The following is a 23,853-nucleotide window of genomic DNA, read 5'->3' as shown; positions in this document are numbered from 1 at the left end:
AAAAAAAAAAAAAGGGTTCCAAACCTGAATAGAAATATTTAAAAGTCTTCAAGAACTTATCTCGTATAAAAATAGGAATTTATATTTAGATGCTGTTGTCCTCCTGAAGGAACTGCTGGGATCTGCTGGAGGGATGGAGGGTTAATCCATGGAGAGCTGCAGAGAGAGGGGGGGTCCCTCCATCACTGCCTGCCATGCACCAGTGGGATCATGCATTGCTTTTTAGTTTTTATTTTTTACTTTATTCTTTTTTTTTTTTTTTTTTGCTTTAGCTGCCCTTGAACGTTATTAATTTCGTTATGTTTATTTTCCCCTGCCTGTTCCCTCAAGCATTTCTCCTGCTCCCTAAGCACAGTGGGACCTGTTACCTTCTTGCTTCCAGATGCGACAAACTGGTAATGGGAAGCTGTGGATGTGCATCAGATCTCACTCCTCTGGGAGGGCAGGGATTTATGAATGTAATCTCTTTAATGCTCACTAAGGCCAAGGACATGTTAGTTTTAAAATGATTAGCTGGGGTAAGGAATTGGCATCTAGTGTAGGAGCTGCGTGCCAGTCCCTTCCCATTGCACCAGAGAGGAAGGTGAATCATTTGATTGCTTTACTGGGAGATGCAGAACTTTTAATAGGTGGCAGCTCTTCCCAACCATTTCAATCAGTGGGGCAGCTGGACGTCCCCACATTGGGGTGTCAGCCCTATGTACATTGACTATATGAGCCAAGCACACTGAGGATCCACCATACGTCCCCAAATCTGGGACTGGGGATGAATGGCCCATTCCAGATCCTCCTTGTTGCCTCAGCTTTGTGAAGTCTCCAGGTCTTGGTTAATTTGTGTCTTGTTCCTTTCTCTTCCTTCCTTCAGGTCCTCTCCGTCTTGAAATGAAGTATCTCCAAGTCTTCTGCATCAGGAGGATCCCTCTCCAAACGGGTGGATTTTCTCTTACCCCTCCCCAGACAAAAAGAAGCAAACAACATTACAAGAACACCGCGGACCAGGTGGGATATGGATCACATCAAACATTGCACCTCACAGCATGGCAGCTGTTACAAACACGAGGCTGCGAGTTAACACCAGTGTCATAAAAAAAAAAAAAAAAAAAAAAAGATGTTCACGAGCTAAACTCTTGTGTTCACCCATCTCCTTCAGGATGAAGCAGAGCATGGTGTCTCTTGTGGCTTTGTCTCCTTGGGCTCGTTGCTGTGGAATTTGGCTCTTATTTTGGGGAAGTGAATCGTGTCCCATCGCTCCATAGAGATGGCTGTGGTTGGGGTCAGTGTGGAGCATGCCCATCACTTGGAAGTCCTCAGTCCCCAGTTTCCCTTCCCCCTCCCCCAAATACACTGTACATATTTAAAAAAAGTCAAGTTTAGCAGTCTGGTTACTGTAGTACATGGCTTCGTAAGGCAGAAAACCTTCTCAGTGTGGTGTACAGGGCAGTCGGCTGTCAGAATTTGGGTAGAATTCTTCTTTGCTTTACTCACTTCTTAAAAAAAAAAAAAGTCAATTGGTTGCAGACCCATGTCTTGTATGAAAGCTCATACTCTTCCAAAGGAACAACAACAAAACAAAGCTGTTTCTTTCTTCCTCCCTTCAGATAATGTTAGCAAATCCCTCTCTGTAACGCTGCTGCGGTCCAAACATGGAGGTGCAGCACCAGACATTGAGCAGCTCCTGCTGCCCTGGGAGGAGGGATGTCCCACATCCCAGCTTTGCTGGCCCCATCAGAGCTCCAGGTAGCGGATCAGGGCCACCATGGCCAGGGAGTTGGTGGTGATGATGGCAGCGTGCGGCACTGGCCTTGTCACCGAGTCTTCCACCATCATACTGGTCCCTGGAAAAAAGGGAGCAAGGAAGGGGCAGCTGTGGTGCTGCATGGGCACAGAGGTTTCTTGCAGAGATAACATTGGTGCGATGTTGGCTGTGGGGTTCTGTGTGCTCCTGCTGTGCGTGGCACAGGTGAACCTCCCAGGAATGGTTGTGTTTGAAACAAGAATTTGGAGGTGGGATTTGAGCATTTATGCAATGAATCAAGGAACTGGGGGTGGGGCTCATACTGGGGGCTCTAAATGCAGTCAGGATGTCACACTGTGAATCTAATTTGGATGAGAGTCGGGGGACAAAGGGTTTCAGCTGCAGGTGATAAAGCTGGGTTTGGTTTAGGATGAACGGTTGCTAAGAGGGGCTGGGGAGATTTCGGTGACCAAGTCAAAGAACATGACAGCAAGTATTCTTGGAAATGGATGTACTGTTTTGCAGTGCTCTGGGAAGCACTCTGAAGATGTGCATTTGTACCCGGGGTACACGTGCAGACATACCACTGTTTCGGAGGATGTGGACTTCTGCTGGGATCCCATCCCCCCCAGGCCCCGTCACCCGGATCTGTACGAAGGCATGAGTGAAGTCCTCAGGCACTGGGATGTCAATGCGACTCTTGCTCGCCAGGTACAGCGTGGGAGCAGAGTGGGAATCCTGCCTGTAAAGCATCTGTTGGAAGAAGCAGGTTTGAGTTGACGTTCCCTGCAGTTTCCTTAGTGTAACAGAAGGCTCTCTACATGCTTGCCTGTACCTTGTACCCTGTAACTGCAGACTCATCTGCCTGTGCCACCACTGGGTCCCACTTGATGGTGACTGTAGACCCAGTCAGAGTCCAGGAGATGTTGCCTGGCGGCCTCCTTGGTGCTAAGAGATAAAAAAGGAGACAGAGATTGAGCGAGCCAGGGGCTGTGCTGGTTGCACCCATCTCTTGAGCCTCTCTGATTCATGAATAGAACTGTGGGACCACCTTGTTGGTTTAATGGAAGGCATCCCAGAGAGCATTACAACATTTTTGAAGGAGAGAAGGAGAAAAACTATTTTTCCCTGGTGCTATTTGTAACAAATGACATTCCCCCTTCGAGGCTCAGAGTATTTCTCCATGAAGTGTAGATGTGGCACTTGGGGATGTGGTTAGTGGGCATGGTGCGGATGGGTTGGTGGTTGGGCTTGGGGATCTTCGAGGTTTTTTCCAACCTTTACGATTCTATGATTGTATGATTCTATGGTAAGCAGGGCTGATCCTAGGAAATGCAGGGAGCTGTTTTATTGACTATTTGGGATGGCTTTAGGGCACTGAGGGGTGCAAGCTGATTGGCCAGCTGCTCGCTAGGGATGCACAGGAGGCAGCACCATGTAATGGAAGAGGTCAGAGCTCACTCACGTGGCTTTATGGTTGTGATGTTGGTGGAAGGGCTGGGGGGCCCAGCTCCTGCACGGTTGTAGGCTCGCACTGAGACGTGGTATTTCGTGTTGGGATTTAGGCCTGTGACGTGTGCTGATGTGACCAACCCTGCTGTTCTCACTCTGTCAGCTGCCTCCTCTTTATCGCCATCCTTCCAGTACCGGATCTGAATAGAAAAGAGTTCAGTAAGGAAAGAAGTATCTGCAAATTTCCATTCAAGAACAGTGTTGGACGCCCCTTGGCGCTTGGGACACAGGTTGGTGAGCAAGGTGAGGATGGGTTGGTGGTTGGACTTGGTGATCTTGGAGGTTTTTTACAGCTTGAGTGATTCTGCCATCCCTTGTTCCCTCGATGGACTCGTACCTCGTAACCCAGCAGCACACCAGTCATGTCTCCCTGCTCCACTGGCTCCCAGGACACATCCATTTCTGAGGACAGGACAGCTTTGGCTGTAACTCTGAATGGAGCCACTTTTGGTTCTGAAAAAGACAAGAAAAAGGGATAAAATGCTTTTCCAAGCTCTGGGCAGTGCATTCACTGTACTGAAAGGAGGGGCTCGCCGCAGCACCATAATTGTGCAGCCCGACAGCTGGTATTGTGTATACAAAGCAAAGAAAGGGGAAGGGATTGAGGGACTTAGCAGGTCAAGGAGACCAACAGCTGCATGCTGTGAGGATCTGTCTGCTCTGTGCTTAGGGAAGCCTCTATCTGTGTACTGAAGTAGAAGATAAATCCTATGCTCAAATCACTATCAGCTGCCCTTAGAATGAAAGAAACCTCTCCTATCAGCAAACCACCAGACAGCAAGAGCCCCTGCAGTCCCCTTCACCTTCTTCTGCAGAGTACACGATGGCTGTGAGGCTCTCTGGTCCCTCTCCTTTCCTGTTGTATGCTTTGATCTTCACTTCGAAGGGGGTGTAGGGCCCGATGCTCTCATTGCGGTACACGTAGTGCAGGGATTCTGCGTGAGGCACGCGGGCAGTGAGCCATTCCTGAGTGCCCTTCTTACGAAATGACAGGATGTAGCCAAAGCCATCTCCGTTCTGGTAGTCCCGCAGTGTTGGCTGTGAGGAAAAAGCCTTGGGTAGGGCATTTCTGGATGGGTTTTCCAACAAAAGGGTCACATTGAGTGGTGTGGTTTAGTGGCACGGTGGAGACGGGTTGATGGTTGGAACTGGTGACCTTAGTGACCTTTCCAACCTGAAAGATTCTTTGATTTCCTTATGTCCACCGTGAGCAAAATTGCTCCTGTGGCTGTTCAGATGCCACTATGGCAGGGAGGTGATATTTAAGGTCCCTTCCATTCAAGAGAGCAAGACTCTGGGACCGCTGCTGAACAGTGTTTGGCTCCATTGCATATCGCAGTTGCATTGCAGCACTGATTTGCTGTCCCCTGCCCTCCCACAGCCCTCCTGCCAGTGCTGTGCCACTGACTCACCGTCCAGTTGATGATGAGCTCATTGGGAGCCCCACCGCCACCGCCGAGCCCAGATGGTGCCACTGTGGGTGCTGCAGACAGTGCAGGTTGGGTTAAAGGAACAGCACAGGTGAGGATGAGCACAAAGACAGGCACAGGCAGCTGCCTCTCAGCCAGAAGTATTTCAGATATTTGTGAAAAAAATCAGGTCTCGAACACTGGCTAATCCCTGACATGCTTATTTACCAGCAGCATTTCTCTGAAGGGATGAGAATCAATCTCAAAAGCAGGAATTTGGGGGAGAGTTTAAATTAGAAAGGAGTTAATATGCACTTGGTGCGTTGAGAGTATTTCTCCTACTGTTCCTACATCCCTTCTGCTTGCGTGTTCGAGCTGCACGAGATAGAATCAACATTTACAGCTGGGAAATTTATCTTGTGTTTGCACAGTTGTGCTCTCTAATATAATAGGGCTCTTTCACCTTTCTAAGCATTACTACCCAGAACGTACCGTATTTGAAGCTAGGATTTGTATTGCTTTAATATATTGTTACTCATGCTGGTGAGGCTGGCTGCCAGTTCTGGTAATTCTTTGTCTTTGATGTGTAAATGGGCAAAAAGGCAGAAAAATTTGCAATAGGTTCACCTCTAGGAGCACTCAAGGAGAAGACTAATTGCCCAGGCCAGGGCTTGCTGCAAGCCAGCCTTCTCTTTCTTGCATGTAGGTGCCTCTGATTCTCCATTCCACCTCTGAGCATGTCTGCACGTACCTGCTTCTTTGGTACGGATTTTGCTGGAGGGTAAACTTGGCTCCCCAACTCCAAGGATGTTACTTGCTAAGACCCGAAACTCGTAATCCATCCAAGGGATGAGGTTCACCACCTGGGCTGTCTCGGCATTGCCTTCGATGTTTACAGGATCTATATAATCCAATAACACGAGAGGAGAACAAATAGAGCAAATTGTGGACAGCCTGTGAGCACAGAGCAAGAGCTCAGCATGGAGCTGGTGAGCCCAGGCTGGGACTTCAGGGACCACAGCACAGCCCTGAGGGCACTTACTGGTGCGCATCTGCTTCCATTTGTTGGAGAGCAGTGTCCTGGCCTCGATGCTGTACCTGGCGATGGGGCTGTGGTTGTCGAAGCCACGGCTCCAGCTCAGTTGGACAGTGGTGTCACCAATGTCTCTCACCACCACACCCCCAGGGGGCCCCGGGGGTCCTGGGGTGAAGGAGAGAGGTGGACGTGTTACTGAAGTGTCAAGGATTTGGGGATTTACTGCTCTTTGTGTCCTGAAAGTCATAAATGAAGATCAAACCTTTCTTTTCTGGAGGCAAGGAAGCCTCACCTCGCATTTTTCTTCTTCTAACGTTCACAACTCCCAGCCAAATGAAATGTGAGATTGTGGGGTGGTTGCACAGAAAGGGCTGAGCCCTCACAAAGAGCCTGCTGGTGCTTCAGGCTCATAAGCAGTGGGGATTACCTCTGACAGTCAGCGTGGCCGACTCCGAAGTGCTGTCCACAACCGTTTGGGCTGTGCACGTGTACCGCCCCGAGTGCTTCAGCTGGGCGTTGACGATAGCGAGGTCCCCGACAGCTTCCTTCTGTGTAGGGAGAAAAGACAGCAGGGAAACACAACTGAGCACAACCCCACATGCAAACGAAGGGGCTGGTGTGGCTTTTCTGCCCTTATTGTTGGTATGTAGTTCCCTTTGGTACTCACCACGCTGGCTCGCCGATAGTGCCCCTCCGACTTGTCCAAGTCAATGGGGAAATCATCCAGGGACCAGGTGAAGGTCAGGTCCATGGTTGGATCATGGGATGCGTGGCACTGCAGAGTGAGGTTTTCACCCACATTGATATCAGCGCTGGATGGTGCCAGTGTGATTTTGGTGGCATCTGCAGAAGAAGACGAGGGAGGGCTCTTTGGACCAGGTTTGGCACGCAGCAAAATGAACTAACACTTCCTAACTTGTCGTCATCCCTCTCTAGCAGGATTTTAGCTGTTGGCTTTTCGAAAGATGAAGATAAGAGATTAAAGTAGATAGGAAATAGAAATGCTTTTCTCGTGGAGCAGATGTTGGTGGGTAAGGTTTGGTGGGTCTAGCAGAAGGTTTGCTGATGCACAGGCTGAAATGCCTCAGATTCCCTGAGTACCCTATTGCTTTTTGGGGATATACAGGGAAGAGAAATGTTCCAATTCACATTGTGGCATTCTTAGCCTCCCCAGGTCAAGCCAAACATCTCTACCTCGAACAGAGAGGATCCCCGTGCTGTTGGCTTTGCCCATGAAATTCTCAGCAAAGCAGGTATACTTTCCCTCATCAGATTTGCTTATGTTCTGGAGGATCAAGGTGCCATCGGCGGTAATAGTCACCCTGGAAATGAAGAACCATAGAAAGAAAAAAGGTTAAAATATCTACTCACTCTGTGCACCTACCAAACCATTTTCTGCTCTTGCTGATTTCAAAGAAAAAAAGTGAAAAAGGCGGGACTGCAAAATACACAGTGTCAGATTTTTTTCAAAGGAGAAACTAGAGGAATAACAAAGCGTTTGTGTTTAGGGATGTAGCAGCACACGTGGGTCATCAAGTCTCATCCTCTGGCAAGAAGAAATGTCAATTTTAGTAGTGTTTTTTTGGGGGCCGAAGCTGGCTGTGCTGCTACCTGCTGCTGTTGGTGAGCAGTTCGGTCCCTTTGGTCCAGAGCACAGTGGCTTTTGGTGCTGCTCTCGGCTGGCATGGGATGATGACCTTCCCACTCCGGGCTGCAGGTATCAGTCGTTTCACTGGGTTTAGTCTAAAATCTGGTGCTAAGGCTATATGGAGGAAAAAAAAGAGGATTAGCAAGCCCTGGTGTGTCAGCATTTTAAGTGCCGGGGCATTAGATTCTGCTTTCTTGGATGGCTTGGTAACAAAGCATGGCGATATCTGGCGAGCGGGATGCAGGAGTGGTTCCTCTGCTGCTGGGTGTCCAACCCCTGCCAGGCAGGTGTGAGGTGACACGCGTCGTACTTAGCAATGGCAACATGACCCTAACAAGTGCAAGGTCTTTGAGAGACACAAGAACAGCTGCTTTTGAAAATGTAGAGGATATTCCCTACAGCATCAGCCCAGTTCCAGCCACTATATCTGAGCTGGCTGGCTGGGCGCAGAGCTCACTTCTTGGGCTTCTTTCCTCCCAAATAGAGGGAGGGCAATGGAAGGGAGTTGTGCTGCTGCTGTCTGTCCTGTACACTTTCTGTAGCTAAACAGATGTCCTTGTGCTCTTTCAGCATTACTGGACTTAGACCAGATTCAAATTTTAGAGGCTTGTAGAGCGTCGTGCTGAACCAGCAGCTATATTTCAATGGTGAGTGAAGCAGTTTTGTCTGCTCTTATCTTAGTCTGAGATTGCAAAACTGGTATATCAGGAAAGAGATCTGAAATGCTTCAGTGTCCCATTGAAAGCCAGAGCGCTGGGAAATGAGAAATTACCTTGCACTGTTAATTCAGCACTTGCATATACTGTGCCATGCTTGTTCTCAGCCACACACTGATACATGCCAGAGTCCTCCAGGACTAGCTTGGAAAATCTCAGCTCTCCACCGCTCACTTCGATGCGGTTCTGTGCAAACAAGAGGATGAACCCATTAGATGAGAAGAACAGAAATGGAACTCAAGCCTTGTCTGTTCAGGGCTGAGTTTCCTTGCAGGTTAAAGCCAGCCCGGTTTTCTGGGGGAGAAAGCACAGGCCATTTCCGCTGCATCCAGCCACCACCCCACATGGCTACGCTCTGTTTGCTGAAACTGCTGAGAGCCTGAGCGGCAACTTGCAGCTCATACAAAGGCAGGAACAAGGTGATCCTTATCTGCCCTGACAACTGGCTCCGAGTTCCTGCAGTTGCATGAATCAATGGCTGCGATGGCAGTGACGGGAGAAGGACCTTGCTGGAGGTAAGGACCGTGACGTTGCTTTGCAGCCTCATGGGGGCACATGGAAGAGGAAGGCGGGTGATAAACGGGGGCTGAGATGAATGCAGTGAGGCAGTGAGTTGTACCTGGGAGGCCAGAGGTTGCCCATCCCGCAGCCACCGCACTGCTGGCCGGGGTTTGCCGGATGCTACGCAGCTCCAACGCAGATCAGACCCAATGTCAGCTTCCGTGTCCGTGATCACATCCAGCCAGTCCGGCTGAGCTGCAAAGGAGCAAGAGAGGTGGCAGAGCCAAGAGGATCAGATGAGAGGTTTGCCGTGCCAGGCAGGCAGAAGGATGCTCGTTGTGTCATCTCTGCTGGCAGATTTATTTATCACAGCGTGTTTCACCATAGTAACAGCCTTTGCCTTTTGTGCAGTGATGCAGGACTGGGTCCTCTCTGACTGCTGCTCTGCACGTGGACTGCACAAAATCATGGCATAAACCAGACCTGGAGAAGAATATTGTTATTTCTGTTTCTAAGAAGAAATGCAGTCATATCTGACCTTCAGAAAAGATTGAATTCAGGATGGGAGAACCGGGCTAAGTTTGGAGCTTGACTAGATCTGATTAATAGCTCCAAGCATTAACCCCTGTGAAAAGACCCTGGCTCGGAGGAGGATCTGATGGAGAGACAAATCTGATTTTTTATTTTTTTATCTCTATGCTCCCATTTGTGGTTACCTCATTTTTGCTAGAATTATTGCAGGGTAAGTGAGGAGGTCTCTCTGTCCTTGCCACAGCCTAAATATATCCACGTAGGAAAGATCAGCAATCTGTGCTGACTTTGTAATAGGTTGGACTGGGGGGGATGTCTGTCTGGGACACCTCACCATGGAAAGGCACACGTGGAACTGCCTTACCGTGAATGATGATGCGGCCCTGGTAGGTGTCTCTCCCTTTGATGTTTTCAGCCTCGCACTCGTAAGTGCCTTCATCCTCAAAGTCAACATTTTGGATGTGCAGGAGGGGCTCGCTGGAGATCCACTGGGAGGTCTGCGAGCCATCTAGCTTCCTCCACTTTATTCGAGGAACAGGGCTATGTAAAAGTAAGTCTTTTTAGCCATGAGGTCTAACACAGCAGGTAGCCAGGGTGGCACAACCCAGTCTCAATTCAGTCAGATCCCCTCCCAGCTGGGCCTTGGCCAGCAGGACAGATTGGCTTTGCTGCTCCATCCCTCCCACTATTCCCCCTCCTGTGTTCAGCAGATCCATTGCTGGGTCTGCGATTTGCTCCCCACCCTGAGCAACGCGGTGCTGCACTCACTTCCCAAAGGCGAAACACTCCAGAGTCACCATCTGCCCGGTCAGAGCGTAGGTGTCTGCAGGGAACTTGGCTTTTATGCTGGGTGCATACTGCCTGGCGTCTGTTAAGAGGAAAGCACTGGTGAGGAGTTCCGGATGACTTTAAAATTGCATATGTGAGGTCTTAAAGTGCAAAGATACCTGTGAGGTTCCGCTTCTCTGCAAAACCTTCACGAGTTTGGAGAATTTATAGCTGGGCAGAGGCTACGTTTCATTTTCCTTTTAAAAGAGCTCTGAGCAGGGTCTCTATAAACCTCTCCTTTACAACACCTACGGACTATTTCTCCCTGATTCCCTACTAGCTTCACTCCCATCTCCCTGCCGAATCAATATCTTCAGCTGCACCTCCCAAGGTCACCAAAGGTAGTTTCGGGGGATATGAGCCTGTCCTGGTGCCATTTTTATTTTACAATCAGACAGAGAAACCCCACTGATGGCAGCGCTACCAGCGAAGCATGAAGACAGGGCTGCTTCCCCCAGGCTCCGGCCAATTAATGCTTTCATCAACTCTTAAGCTCCCTTGAGAGGCCACTGGGTAATTTGTGCAGGTGCTGGAGCCCGTGTGCTTTGTTAATTTTGCATTTTCCCCAGTCCCTTTATGATAATTGGAGAGCACCGACCCTCGGCAGCCAGGCTGAGCTGGGAGAACTTGCTGAAAACGCTCTTGGTGATGAAGTCGATGTGGCTGGTGGCAAAGCACGAGTAGTTGCCGAGGTCTGAAGCCTCTGTCTTGGCAATGTAGAGGTTTCCTGTGGTCTGAGAGACGAAACGCCTTCCGTCGGCTGGGATGAAGTTGGGAAACTCATTCAGAAGCCATCGGTAGGACAAGCCTGTGGGGAGCAGGAGAAGGAATGAACCGCGCAGATTGCTGGCAGCCTCAGCTGGGATTTAAGCAAGCGGGTCATTTTCTGGACCTGTCAAAGCTTAAATTGTTCCTCGGATGGCGCTTATTTTCTCCACATGCAAAGTTATGCCTCTGCTTTGGTGCTTTTCAGAGCGAATTCAAACCAGGTTTTCTCCCCTGGCATTCCCACAGAAATCAGGAAGTGATTCGTGTGGCTGAGGATTGCCTCCACCTCCTACTGCTGGGGGATGGGAACACTTACCTGGGTAATGGGGAGGGGGGCTGCAGGTGAACATCACTCCCCAGCCTTCAGCGATCTTCACGGGTTCTCGTTCTTCTGCAGAGAATTCCTGCAAAACTAAAGACACGCAGTGAAACTCGCCCGTGAGCAGCTGGAGGAGCTGCTGTGGCGATCTGCCCCTCCGTGGGGTGGTTTTCCGTGGAATCATAGAATCACCAAGATTGGAAAAGACCTACAAGGTCGTCCAGTCCAACCTGTCACCAATAATTTCCAGTGGCTTTGCAGAGAGATACAGAAATATCTGACCCTGTGTCTGAGCTGACAATGCTGTGCATCAAATTGCTGCTGCACCGACATGCCAGTGGGATTTCTGTGCTGCATCCACAACTTCTCCCCAAATTTCTGTTTACTTATGGGGCTAGATGGCTTGGTTTACCCCCAGCATTACTATGGCTGCATTTTGTTTGCAGCCATAGAAAAGACTTTCAGCCACAGTTTGCAGACCAAGAAAAGACTTACAGCCAAAGCGGAGTGATGCTTCCCTGCTGACCACTGTGCCACGGGCGTTGGTTGCCACACACTGGTAGGAGCCTGCATCCTTGGCTTTCACTGGGTTGCTTATCACCAGGTCCCCAGCAACCAACCTATACCGGGAATCCGGCCCCATCTTCAGCTCTGTGCCGTTCATCTTCCACCTGCCAAGAAGTGGGAAGGGAGAATATGTATTGAGGCTGTGTGCTCGTGTAGATGGTGCCACGCAGACCCACATTCTGACGTCCCTTTCTCGTGGTGTTTGGCTCACCTGTATGTTGCAGGGGGATTGGCTCTGGCTCGGCACATCAGTGTCACTTTCTCTTCTGCTGAGCCTTCAGGGAACAGGGTGTGTGCGGGCTGCTCCTCAAACACCGGCCCGTAGCTCCTTGTGCCACTCTGTGCTTGGCACCAGACTGCAAGAGAGGGGAAAACCTGCTTAGCAAAATGTGGCATTTTCTAAAAATTCTTCTTTTTTTGGTTTTGTAGGGTGTCCCTGGCGGTGACAGAGCTATATCTGGAATAAAACGAGGAGCAATGTGAGAATAGCAGCCCATCTGTCGCCCAGCCCCAAGCAGGGCTGCGGGCAGATTGTGTGCATTCCCTGCTGAGCATCTCACACCGACTCTGCTGTGCCACAGGAGCAGACGTGCTTAGAGATGGGCACGCGAAGGAGCTCTGGCACAACCTCTTGTGAAGCACAGATGGGGTGGGAGCTGGGAATGTCGGGGTGCTCTCAGCATCCTGGAAGTGAGGACATGCTTCTGCCTCCTCTGCTACCAACGCTGCTGCTTTGTTCTTCCTATGTCCTATGGAGGACAAAGAAGGAGAGCACAGCCTGGGTGATCGTAGCTAGATCTCAGCTCTACACTGACCTCCTGCACACACCTGGCTGCTCCCTCCATCCCTGCAGCTGCAGCATCCTCAGATCTATCTCTGAGTCACGCCTGCTGCTTGCAGCTGGGTGCAAACCGATGCTGCAGACACTAGAAATTGCAATACAAATAGGCAAGAACAAAACAGAAAGCTGCCTGGAAACCTCTAACCCAAAAGCAGCCAACAAGGTAATCACTGCCAGCACACATCCCTGGCACCTGGAGCCATGCCCCTTAGCAGGAATGGGACACGAGGCAGCATCCCCTTCTCTGCAGTGATAAGTGAGGAGATGCCTAGCTGCCCCCAGCATCCTTCCATGCTTTGTAATTGAATTAATAACCGTCTTCAAACCTCCATGCCAACCTACAATCTGCTTCCTTCCCTGCAGAACGCAGCATGGTCACCGGTTAAATGAAGTGACTCCCGTAAGTTGATGTTTTATGCAAGAGTAACTTCCAGCAGGGATCAGCTCTCCGGGCTGAAGGAAAGCAGCTCTTCACCTGCAGCTCCCGGAGTTCCCCTCGTGTTCATGGCATGTGGAGACCAGGGTGAAAACGAGAGAGGGGCTGCATTAATTGTCTCTGCAGGCTCGGAGCAGCTGTTTGCTCCCCATGTCTGGTCCTCACATCCAGGCTCTGCCCAATTAGCGGGGGCTCTGCTCCGTGCCTGTCCCAAATGCTTTGGAGCGAGAGAAGCAGTTTTGCAAAGGTCTTACTGCCTCCAGATCTGTGGAAGTGCTTTTTTTTCCCTTCTGGGATAGTTATAGGAGAAGATTCTCTCTGCTAGAAATCGCCTCCATTGGTTCTGCTTCTGCTGTGCTGCTCTCAGCTGGAAATAGCTCCTTGCTGGCCAGCACTTAACATAATCATGAGTTAATGGAGAATTAAGGAGGACGTGGTGTATTCGTTGTGTTCTGAGCGACGGCAGTCAATGGATTAAGGATGAACAGATTTGCATTCAGAGGTTAATAGGTAGCACATGGTAAATAACTTCTGATTATTTAACAAATGTTGTATTACAGTCGGTCCCATACATGCCTGTTCTCATGGGAGCTCTTTCCCAATAAGGTTTGGCCAATCATCCCTCCCATCCCACCTGGAGCCCAGCATCCTGCTCTGTCCCTTTTTCTCTGCCAAGGTTATGGGCTACCACTGTCAGGCATTGATTTTCTCATATGCAATCAATGCTAGAAGTTCAGACAGATTTTATGTACAGTTCCAAGGTGTCCGGTTGGTGTTGGAGGTGAAATCCTGCATCTCACTCATTAAGCGAAACGACCGTTAGATTAAAGCGATAATTGAACTGTTACAAGTTCTGATGGTGGTTAGAGCTGAGAGCTGAGATCAAAGCAGAACAGCAGATCTGAGTACCTCCGAGACCGATCATCTCAGCTGTTGCTGTCACCACAGAACTCTCCTTTTTAATGTTACCACAACAAGACCTTCCCAGGGCTCTGTCATTCGGGCAGCGGGGAGAAGGCAAACACAAAATAACATCTTTGAGCCTGCAAGCTCCGTGTGCAAGAGGCAGAGGGATCCCTTCAGAGCTCAGCATGCCATATGCAGCCCTACTTCTGCGCTGAAACCCAGCTAGGAGCAGAAATTAGTCTCAATGTGCTGCTGTGTCTGGCTGGAACAACATTCGTTTTGAAGAAAAATCAGTCTTAACACCAAAATAAATAGGGAAAGGTGGAAATGGAAAATCGGAACATTAAGATTCGGAGAAATAGCTGCAGAAATGTTTGAACATTTTGGTGCTCCGAGAGTGATTTGTGCTGATGTCTGGGAGAGAAAAATACCGTATAATGAAATACAGCAGCAAGCCATAATCTTTGAGTGTAAAAACCATCCCAGACTTTATACCAGAAATTGCAAGAATAGAACTCAAAGAGTTGTTCTGTGCTCTTATTGCCAGCACCTGGAACGTGCTGGTAGCCAGAGCTGGAAAGCCCCATGTCCAGAGGCTGTGCTGAGCTACACTCCAGTTTTGGAAAGCAGAAAATGATGGATTTCTCAGCTGAACGTTTGCCAAGATGTATTGCAGGTGATGAGTGCATCAGCAGCAATCCTGTCACTGAGCACCAGCAGCGCATCCTCAACTCCGGAGCGCTGGCCACAGCTTGAGCCTGGCATGTGAGCAATTATTTGGTTAATAGGAACACAGTCGAAGTGGTTATTTCTCGTGTCCTTGGGAACTCATCACTTGGTGTTGTGTCAGAGGGAGGGGTGATGTTACCGACCCAAACTCCAGACCTGGAGACATCGGGTCCATCTTCACCCCTCCCCAGAGTGTTTCCTTCAGCCTTATCTGGAGCTGCCATCATTTGGTCCCTGCTCCTGGCTCATATTTCCAGTGAGGGCTTCTCTCTGCCCCAGATGGCTTCTGAGATCCATTGCATCAGCAGCCAGAGGTCAGGAGAAAATAACCCTCATAGGATTTGGTAGTGACTCATTTGTTATGGGCTCAGCTTGGATGGGAATGAGTTGGACGAACTCAGCTGGTTAATGGGAGAGCCCAGCATCGTCCTGGGGCCTCTACCAGATTTGGGTCAGCGTGATTTCCAAACAGGCTAATTGCCTCCCAATCTAGGGCAGCCGCCCCTCCCCTCTTCCTCTCCTGGGACCCACAGAACACTAAAAGGTAATTAGATATTTATAAGACGGCCAAGCAGCCTCTTCTTGGGATGATGAATTAGCTTGAAGACATCGTCTAATTCTCAGCTGCCTGATATGAAACATCTCCCTGCTGAAAAGGGACCCCAGGGTGTAGCCTGACACTCCCTGAGATCCAGCAGCGATCCCCAATGGATGGCAAATGGGGGAATCTTTGCAGCTGGGGTATAGCAGAAAGGCATCCATCCCAAGAACAGCTTCAGGCTCTTACCCACACAGATGATGACGGCCAGGGAGGTGCAGATGAATCCAGCAGTGCCTCCCATCCTGTGCTCCAGATGTTATGGCCGTGGCTCTATGGCTGAGTGGGGACAGCGGCCCTGCAAGAGAAGCACTGCACTTACCTGCTGCCCCACGAGGCCCCAGGGCAGCTCATGTCCCTGTGGGCAGCAGGAGGTATCTGTAGGAACAGCCAGTGTGAAATATGCAGAGGTCTGAAGGAGCTCTTTCTTTCCCCTTTCCCTTTTCTCATTCTCCTTTCCTCCTTTCCCTTTTTCCTTCTCTCTTTTCCTTTCCTTTCCTTCCCTTCTCTTCCCCTTTCTGTTCCTTTACCTTTTCCCTTTCTTTTTCCTTTCCCATTCTCCCCTTTCTCCATCCATTTTTCCTTTTTCCTTTACCCTTCTCCTCATTTTCCATCTCCCTCTCCTCCCCATACCACCAACTCTTCTTCTTCCCTTCTCCAAAAACAGCTCTCTCCTAACAGGCAGTGGCTGTGTGTGGGCATCCTACTGCTCAGCTCCAACCCCTTTGCTCTGGAGACATCCAAGGTGGACACCCAATTTTGTTTTCCTTCCCTCTCTTTGTTAATGACGACTTGGTAAACAACGCATCCCACACACTGAAGGCTCTGCCAAGCCTTGCAGCCCACCCAGCCCCAGCTGGTCCCTCACTCCCTGCCCATCTGGCTGCCCCAGTGCACATCAGCTCCATCCCATGCACCGCAGCCCCCGGTGCATTGCAACATGGAATGCACAGCGCCTGCTCATTAAGTGCTGCCGTTATCGTGCACCTGAGCAAAGAGGGATCGTCCTGTGTGTGATTCAAGTCTTGTCTCTGGGGAATCTGGGACTGGGAAAGCCACCTGCCCTCTGCATCCTCACCCAAAATAGAATGTTTTCCTACTACAAAGGAAAGAAACCACATCCCAGGTCCTTGTTTTCACCTTGGTGGGCTGAGGGGCTGGATGCATTTAACTCAGGTTAAATGCTCCTGTGGCAGAGGTGTAAGTAATGGCAGAGCTGGGGGAGGAGGACCTGCCCTAAAGCAGTGATGGTCACAGGGTGACAGAGAGGGACAGTTTGAGGACAGAACAGAGATGGGTATGAGGTCCTTTCCCTGAGGCTGTCTCATGCCATGTGTTCCATCCAGTAGCTCTGGGGTGAGTCAGGCCGATGAAGTCACTCAATGTCAATCAGCATCATGCCCCAAACAGTGTCCTGAACCCACGGCCTTCCAGCAAACAGTGCCACATTGTTCACCCTCTGCCTGTTTCTCCCTCATGTGTCTCATGCTTCCAGCGTAAGCACTTTAGGACAAGGAGCAGCTTTTTGCTCGGTCTGTTTTTGAACGCAGTTCTGTGTTGGAGTAGGAGCAGAGCACATCCCACATCTGTGGGTGCATCACCCCAAAGCAGCTCAGAGATCACAGGGAGGGAGTGCAGGATGCCCTGCTGCCCAGCCCCTTCCGTTCCTTCCCCACGGCTCAGCAAAGCTGTTACTTGCAAAAATTAAGCTGGTTTGAATTATTCAATTAGTTATCAATTCATTATTTATTATGTAAACCACAGCTTTGATCCCCAGCTCTGCAGCTGGCTCTGCAGCTCGCCTCTTTCATCCCAGACCCCACTCTGCTCTCATTTTGGATGCACACATCATTTTCTTTCCTTGCTTCCTAGCACCCACTGCTCCTGTGTCTCCTAAGTCCCTCCCCATGGCTGTGCTGGGACACCAGGATGGGGCTCCTAAAGAGATGACAGGGAGAGCTGCTCCATTTGTTCTCTGGAACCCAACTTCAGCACAGTCTGCACTCAAAATCCTCTGCAGAAACAGGGAAAGTGCTATCCAGGGGAGCCTCCAGGCATGGCCCACATGCAAGAGAATAACAGAATAATTCCTACATGTGCTGAGGTTGGATTTGTCCACCATTAGAGACTGGACTACATGACCCTCTCCCATGCTGCTTGGCACGCTCCTCGTTGTTGTATTGCTTAAGGGATGTAACCAAGTGATGCTGAGAGCACACCTGGGGCTGTGCTGCTCCGCCAGTGCTGTGCACCATGGATCATCCCCAGGCAGTGCCCTGAGCTGTGTTTTCTGCACCTGACTCCGAACTTCTCCCAGGCACAGCCATGCACTGTGCATCCGATCTGTTGGTCGTGCCCTTCATTAGGAGAGGGCCCTCAGGGAGCTGTTCTTTCCCCTCTTCATGGGGTATTTTGACAGTCACTCGAGAGCCTTCTGTTGTACTGAAAGGGGATCTGTCATCCCTGCTAATGGATGCTGTCATTAATACCTCCAGCAGCATGGGCACACTTGGAGACATGCACATGGGTTGCATTAGCGCTGTGCAGGAGCCCCTGGGAGCAGAGAGAGATCCATTGTCCCCAGGACAGAGTTCTTGGAAAAGAGCTTGGAAAAGGCTTGGGATCCTCCTCAGACTCGGGGACAAGAGGTGCTGCCTCATCCCAGGACAGCACCACTGGGAGGTGATGGCCCCAGGAGGGCTGAAGTGCAGTGGGAGGACAAGGAATGGATGGTGGGCTCCGAATCCAGGCAGCCGTGGCACAAGGCAGGGGAGAGGCAATGGCACCGTGCTGGCCCTGCCATCTCACAGCTCATGGTGGGACTTGGGCTGCAGGGAGAGCTGTCATAGCCAGCACAACCTATCATAGATCAATGACTGTGATTCAGTCCTCCGGGGTTAGTTATGAGACAAGCAATTGGGCTTCTGCTGCAACATCCTCCACTGAAGGAGAGCTGCTGAGGGTGGATGACACAGTGTGCCCTGTGCTGTGTGTTCCTTTCATTAAGGAGCATTTCTGAGGCTGGAACACACGCACTTCTGATCTTTGCTGGATTTTTCTTGCAAATCTGCTCAATGCCAGGTACGTTTTGTCCACTTCCAGAACAGCATGTCTCAGTGAGTTGAAAGAGATTTTATAGTAATGTGTCTGTCCTTTTGCAGAGCTGTCTGTGCTCAGGAGAGATGCAAACTCTCAGTTCTGCCCTTTCTGAGCTTCTCTGAGTTGAGAATCCGCTGGTGGCCCCAGGATCTGCAGCAGCAGTGGGGCAACCAAAACCCTGACACCACCCAAAACCAACACTGAGCATTGAAACCGCTGTGATCCAATGGCCAACACACCCAGAGGGGTTCAGTTCTCCCTGGACTCATCAATCACCCCGTGCAGAGCCCTGAATCATTCCTGCACTTCCAGGACTCCCTGCTCCCACCTGCTCTGTGCTGCAGAGGGGTGCTGGGATGCGTTTTGCCTCCTGGCTCCATCCTGCCCTGCCCTCCTCATAGAGATGCACAGCGGGCGCATCTCCACACTGGGCTCCATGCCTGGGCTGTGGGGAGCAGATGGTGCCCACAGCATCCTGCAGGGTACCGAGCTGCAACCTGCAGAGCAGGGACTGTTCATGCCCAATGTTGTTACTGCAGCATTAGCACAAAAGGCAAAGCTTTGGGGCTGGGGTGAAGGTGGCATTTGTAGGTAGCAGGTGGAGCAGATTGAGGCCTTTGGGTGCTTTGGGTCTGGACTCAGCCAGGGCTCTGCACCAGCACTGCAGGCAGGGAGGTGAGGGAAACAGCACTGGGCATGGCTGCAGTGCTCAGCAGCACAGCGTGGGGAGAGGGAGGTGATGTGAGGCACAGGAACTCAGCACTAGGATGGGAGCAGAGACACCACACAAGGAGTAGGGCACTCTCCAAGCCACGCTGCTCCAAACCACACTGCTCCTGAGCCCCCCAGAGCCTCCAGGTTAGCCCCATGCCCCAGGTGTGAGCAATTGCAATCAGCCCTCATTAGCTAAATTGCCTGCAGGGCTGAAGTTTTGCCTTCCTGGTTCAGTGCAGAGAACGGAGAACGTGCTGGAAGGAGGTAAGGGGGGGAAAGATGATCAAGTAATCTTTGGAGGGGGGCATTTGGGCTTCTGAGGGAGGAGGTGGGGGGCTGTAGCATGGTAGGGCTCTGGTGGGAATAGGGGGTGTGGGGGATTGTTGCTGTTTGCTGCTGATCTGGGATGTGCTGCAAGTAGTTGTGCTGTGCTGCTAACCCCTGCTGTGGTCTCTGTGTCCCTCCCCTTATGCCTTTGGAAACGAAGTCAAGCTATAAAAATCTAACCTAGAGTAATACACCAAACCAGCTTTGCTTGCAGCTGAGGGAAGAGTTGATTGTGTTTGCTGGATCTCCAGATGGTGGCACTTCCAAAACTTGGGGATGAGCTTTGGTTTTGTTCCTATCTGTTCTTGTTTCTTTGTGCTTCATGGGAGCTGTGCTTCCCACTGCACGTCTCTGAGCAGTGCACTCTGAACTCATCTACATCTGGAGTAATTCTGAATCACCATATCCATGGAAACTGATGCACTTTCCCTGACACAAGCATCCGGATAGATGCTGCTCCCCTTGCAGAGCAGGGCTCTGGAAAGCCCAAACCCATATTTTTGGGTGATGCTGTAGGATTTGGGCTGTGAAATGGGAGGAGGAAAGAGCCTCAGGTGTGAGTGATGGTGCCTAAAGCAATAGGTGTGGAAATGTGTTCCTCACCTGGGATGGGTGCACTCACCATACACCTGCCCTTGGGTTGTGCCTTATTTATCATGGATTGATTTAATTGTGCCAAAACTGGGTTGGTGAGGATTAGTGTCTGATCAGCACTTCTGAGGGCTAGGGAGAGGTTAAACAGCTCAAAAAGATAAGAGAAAATCCTGGGAGATGGAAATCTCTGCTCTGCTAGTAGAGGATGACATGGTGTGGCATGAGAATGAGCGCATGGTGTGCTGCGGGTTGTGCTGCCTCAATGTCCCATCCAGCTCCTGCTAACACTGGGCAGCTTTATTATTTTCACCAGGAGAGGCTCATGGAGCTCTGTGCAAGGAGCAGGCAGGGCTTGCTGATGTGCACCCAGCAGGATGGCTGCATTTAAGGCACCGTGCTCAAGCTGTCTCTGTTGTCTCCGTGTCTTTTAAGTGCTTTTTTCCCTAATAATTGGACAACACATTCATGTACATCACAGGTCATGGCACTTCATTGTGAGAGGGGCTCAGTGGGAGTTCTCTTTTAGTCAGCAAGATCTCCCCAGCCAAGTAAACCCCGGTGCTGGTGCACAGTCTGTCAGGTCTTTGTGCAGAAGACAAAGCAGGGATCTGCTTTGGGTCGGGAGGAGTTGATTGAGAGCACATGGAGACACGTGTGTGCGCAGCGCTGGTGGGCAGTGTGTTTGAGATGGAGTTGTTGATGTGAAATAACCTTGATTATAATAAAGCAGGTGATGATATGGAGCAGAGCAGCCCCCTGTAAAGCTCCCTGTTCTGGCTTCAGACAAAAGCCAGGATTGTGGAGGAGGAAATCACGTAGGATTTCCCCATAAGCTGGATGCAAGCATGGTGCTCAACCCGTGCTATCAGCACGCAGCTAAGAGTTGGGTGTTGGTGCGGGCAGGAGAGGTGAGATGTGCATGCTGCTATTACTTCCCCAAAATGCATCATCTCCAAAACAGATTCTCCTTTCCCATCACAGTGTGCCCGTGGGGATCCTCAGCCTCCCAAACTCGCCTACTTTCTGCTGTCGGTTCTGCTGTCGGTGCTGCTCTCAGTGGCACAGCTCTTTGATGTGTCACAGGTATAAATAGCTCCTACCTGCCACCGAGCCCGTCTGCCTGCTCCTACATCACTTGGCAGGAGCGGGGCTCCTAGAGAGGCTACAGCAAGGAAAAGCAAGCACGGGGCTTGGGAAACCTGCCCCAGGGAGGGGAGTGGCGTGAGGAAGCCCTGACCTCAAGCATCCATCCGCCCTATGCCAGTGTGTGTCAATAGGTAGGAGCTGTCGGCTCAGGGGACCCTGCACAGCCTCACACTCCCATCCCCATGGAGCTCCTTGGCCCTGTGATGAGGATGCAGTGCTAAAATCCTCTCCCTTCTCCCAGGAGATGCTTGGGATATCCCTTGTAATGACTGTGCATTCATTTTGCTCCTTTGAAGGCATCATCCTTCTGTTCAACCTGCTCATCTGTCTGCTAAAGCTTTTAACATTCCATCTTCAGCTAGTGCCAGGCTGCTCTCTGCCTTGTGAAAACAAGCAGGAACCTTTGCACAACATAGATCCCACTTCTCCTGTTCTGTAGCTCTGCTGCGGGGCTGCCAGCTCTTCCAGCTGTATGGTAACTGCTACACGCAGTGATTGAGCTCTGTGCTGCTGGTGGGAGTACGGGAGTACCTCTCATGCCCACCAATGCCTCTGGGCATCTCCACTGGTGTCGTGTTGAACAACCCTCTGGTGAATGCTGGACCCTACAGCTGTGGTGAGGGGGCTAGGGAAGTGCCATGGGGGAGTAGGAAGGGAATGTATTTTGGGTTCAAAGAAGCAGTTTCTGTATTGTTTGGGATCTGATGGTTTCCATGACTGTAGTCCTTGTTTACCGCTCTCCAAGTGCCTGAAGACATCAAGGGGGGTGGTAACCAAAAATGAGTTAGATTTGGTTCCCTAATCTAGAACGCGTCAGATAGAGCTCGTTAGAACAAGTTTCTGTTTTTTCTCTTCCATCAGCATTGTTTGACACTTAAAGGACTCTTGAAGGAATCCTCTCTTACCTCTTCCCACGTGTCTGTGCTTTAATGCCATCTCTGACAGCCCCTGAGAAATGTTGGAATTCTTGCATGGCGCACTGGTTTATAGGGCAGGCTGCAAGCTCAGGAGGGACAGATGTGCCTCCAGCTGTGTGGGGAGATGACAGCAGTGCTGTGCCACGCCTGAGCCCATGAGATGGAACAAAACCATCCTTGTTCCAAGCAGGGCACGGCTGAGCAGCCGGCACGGTGATTCTCATGCATATCCTAAAGATGGGGATGCGCTTTTGGCACACTCCTTGCAAATCTATAAAATGGCATGGACTTGGGGGCCTGCTAAAGAAGGGAAGGAGCACTGAGAAATGAGGTATCTATCCCTCATCCAGGCTCGGTGATCTTTCATGGCCAGTTTGGGGCTGAGCAGGCAGGCTATGGGCTGTGCACGTGGGCTCTGCATGCTACGTTCTGTGCTGGCGTGTTGGAAATGCCTCCCTACAGCCCCGCTGTGCTGCTGCTGCTGCTGTGATTCGCGTGCGATGCGTCTGCAGAGGCACAGGCTGTTAAACGCTCTGCGCATCCATTCCGAGCGACAAAAGTCGTGGTTACTCAGTTGGATCATAATTGATTGGGTGCTGGAGAGGAGCGTTATGGTTCCTTTGTCTCAGTGCATCGTCACTGCGCTCCGAGGGCTGAACGTAAGCCCGGCACCTTCCCTTGGTTGCAGACCCTTCTCACCTGTCTGTACAAAGTATGCTTATTTCTAGGAAGTTTGGGAGCTGTGTTGGCTCAGCAAGCAGCTTTTGGTGTTGTGGGTGCATTCAGACCCCCAAGAGCAGAACCAACTACTGCTTTCCTCGCTGCCCCAAACAGAGCACGGTCCCACCCAGCGCTGTTGTTTCCCACTGCCCTGCAGACCCCAAGCTGTCCTAGAGGATGGATGGTGTATTTATGGCTATGCTGAGAGGTCAGAGAAGACTGTTTTGCATGGAGTGTTGCCAAATACTCAGCACTGAGAGGTTTATCTATACGTGCATACCTGCCCCTAAACCTTGTGCCTCTGCTTTGCACCCTGAGATGCTTGAGGAGGTGCATAGGGGAGGCAGAGCTGTGCTGGGCTCTAGCCAAAACCTCCAGGAACACTCGGGTTGTTCCCAGCTCTTGGGCTGCTGCCTCCCACCCTCAAAGCAACTAGTGTTCCTTCAGAGGGATGGCAATCTCATGAATGCCCCCAGCCCGGTTGAAACAATAATGCTGGGGCTGTGGGAGCAGTGAGAGCCTCGGAGGAGCGGGTGGGTGAGGTGCAGAAGGAAGGGGAGCTCAGGAAGTTTACAGTGAGGGAGTGGAGCTCCGTAGAGCAGCCCGGTGCTGCCAGCTGCTCCCCACCCGAGCACCCAGAAAGAGCAAAGCCGAGGGTTTTGTCTGTTATATTACATCAAGAACCCCCACCCCACACATACACACCTTCCTGTTGCAAAACGCTGACCGATCTCCAACACAGCAATACCCCCAGCACAGCCCTCCCACCCTGCCCAGAGCAACTGAGAGCTGGCAGGGAGGTGGGGGTCACAGGGCACTGCTCTCCTTCTCCCTTTGTGAGGGGGGACCTGGGCTCTGCCCTCCCGAGCCGGGGGTGCTGAGCAGCGCCGTGCAGCCGGAGCTCGGCAGCCTCCACCCCTCCGCGTTCGGGCTTTGCAAAGTGCCACCAGCCAGGATGCAAAGCCGAGGCGTAACCGTAGCAATTAACAACAAATAAGTTCCGACTTGGTTCCTAAGAGCCGTTTCTGCTTACGGCCGTGCCCATCCCCTGCCACAAGTGACACCGCTGTGCCCCCATTCCTCCCAACTCCATTCCCAGCAGAGCTGAGTTGTGCCCGCAGATCCATCGCCCCAAGCAGCGCACAAACCCACACCGTGCCCTTGCGTCCCCGATCCCGCAGGATTCGGCTGCTTCTCCCTATAAGTGAGAGTTGCCTGTACTGGAAATGGTGCTCCGAAATCTGCAGCCTCATCTT

At 51.0% G+C, this 23,853-nt stretch overlaps 1 protein-coding gene across 1 annotated transcript; it reads right to left on the bottom strand.

Annotated features, from left to right (window-relative positions):
* Window positions 1-995: 995 nt before the first annotated feature.
* CNTN2 (contactin 2) lies at window positions 996-15,403 on the bottom strand. The gene is made up of 22 exons (XM_003212875.3): window positions 15,270-15,403; window positions 11,782-11,926; window positions 11,499-11,674; window positions 11,001-11,096; window positions 10,515-10,724; window positions 9,857-9,956; window positions 9,453-9,628; window positions 8,676-8,812; window positions 8,113-8,242; window positions 7,304-7,454; window positions 6,887-7,014; window positions 6,360-6,535; window positions 6,120-6,240; window positions 5,699-5,857; window positions 5,408-5,557; window positions 4,660-4,730; window positions 4,051-4,285; window positions 3,585-3,700; window positions 3,201-3,387; window positions 2,571-2,683; window positions 2,320-2,488; window positions 996-1,835 (listed from the first exon to the last, which is right to left on the bottom strand). Exons 1-22 carry the CDS (start codon window positions 15,322-15,324, stop codon window positions 1,726-1,728), a joined length of 3,111 nt encoding a protein of 1,036 aa, XP_003212923.2. The 5' UTR covers window positions 15,325-15,403; the 3' UTR covers window positions 996-1,725.
* Window positions 15,404-23,853: the final 8,450 nt, after the last annotated feature.

Source organism: Meleagris gallopavo, chromosome 28, assembly GCF_000146605.3.
Source record: "Meleagris gallopavo isolate NT-WF06-2002-E0010 breed Aviagen turkey brand Nicholas breeding stock chromosome 28, Turkey_5.1, whole genome shotgun sequence".
NCBI lineage: Eukaryota > Metazoa > Chordata > Aves > Galliformes > Phasianidae > Meleagris > Meleagris gallopavo.
This window is presented reverse-complemented; position numbering and strand designations above follow the sequence as displayed.

Bases quoted from the DNA above. Each gene is read 5' to 3' on its own strand.
- CNTN2 (XM_003212875.3), bottom strand. From the start codon at position 15,324: ATGGGAGGCACTGCTGGATTCATCTGCACCTCCCTGGCCGTCATCATC. The intron at 9,629-9,856 runs GTGAGTGCAGCA...ACTTTTACATAG, and splicing joins GAGTGTTTCGCCTTTGGGAA to CCCTGTTCCTCGAATAAAGT. The intron at 5,558-5,698 runs GTAAGTGCCCTC...TGGATTATATAG, and splicing joins ATGGAAGCAGATGCGCACCA to ATCCTGTAAACATCGAAGGC.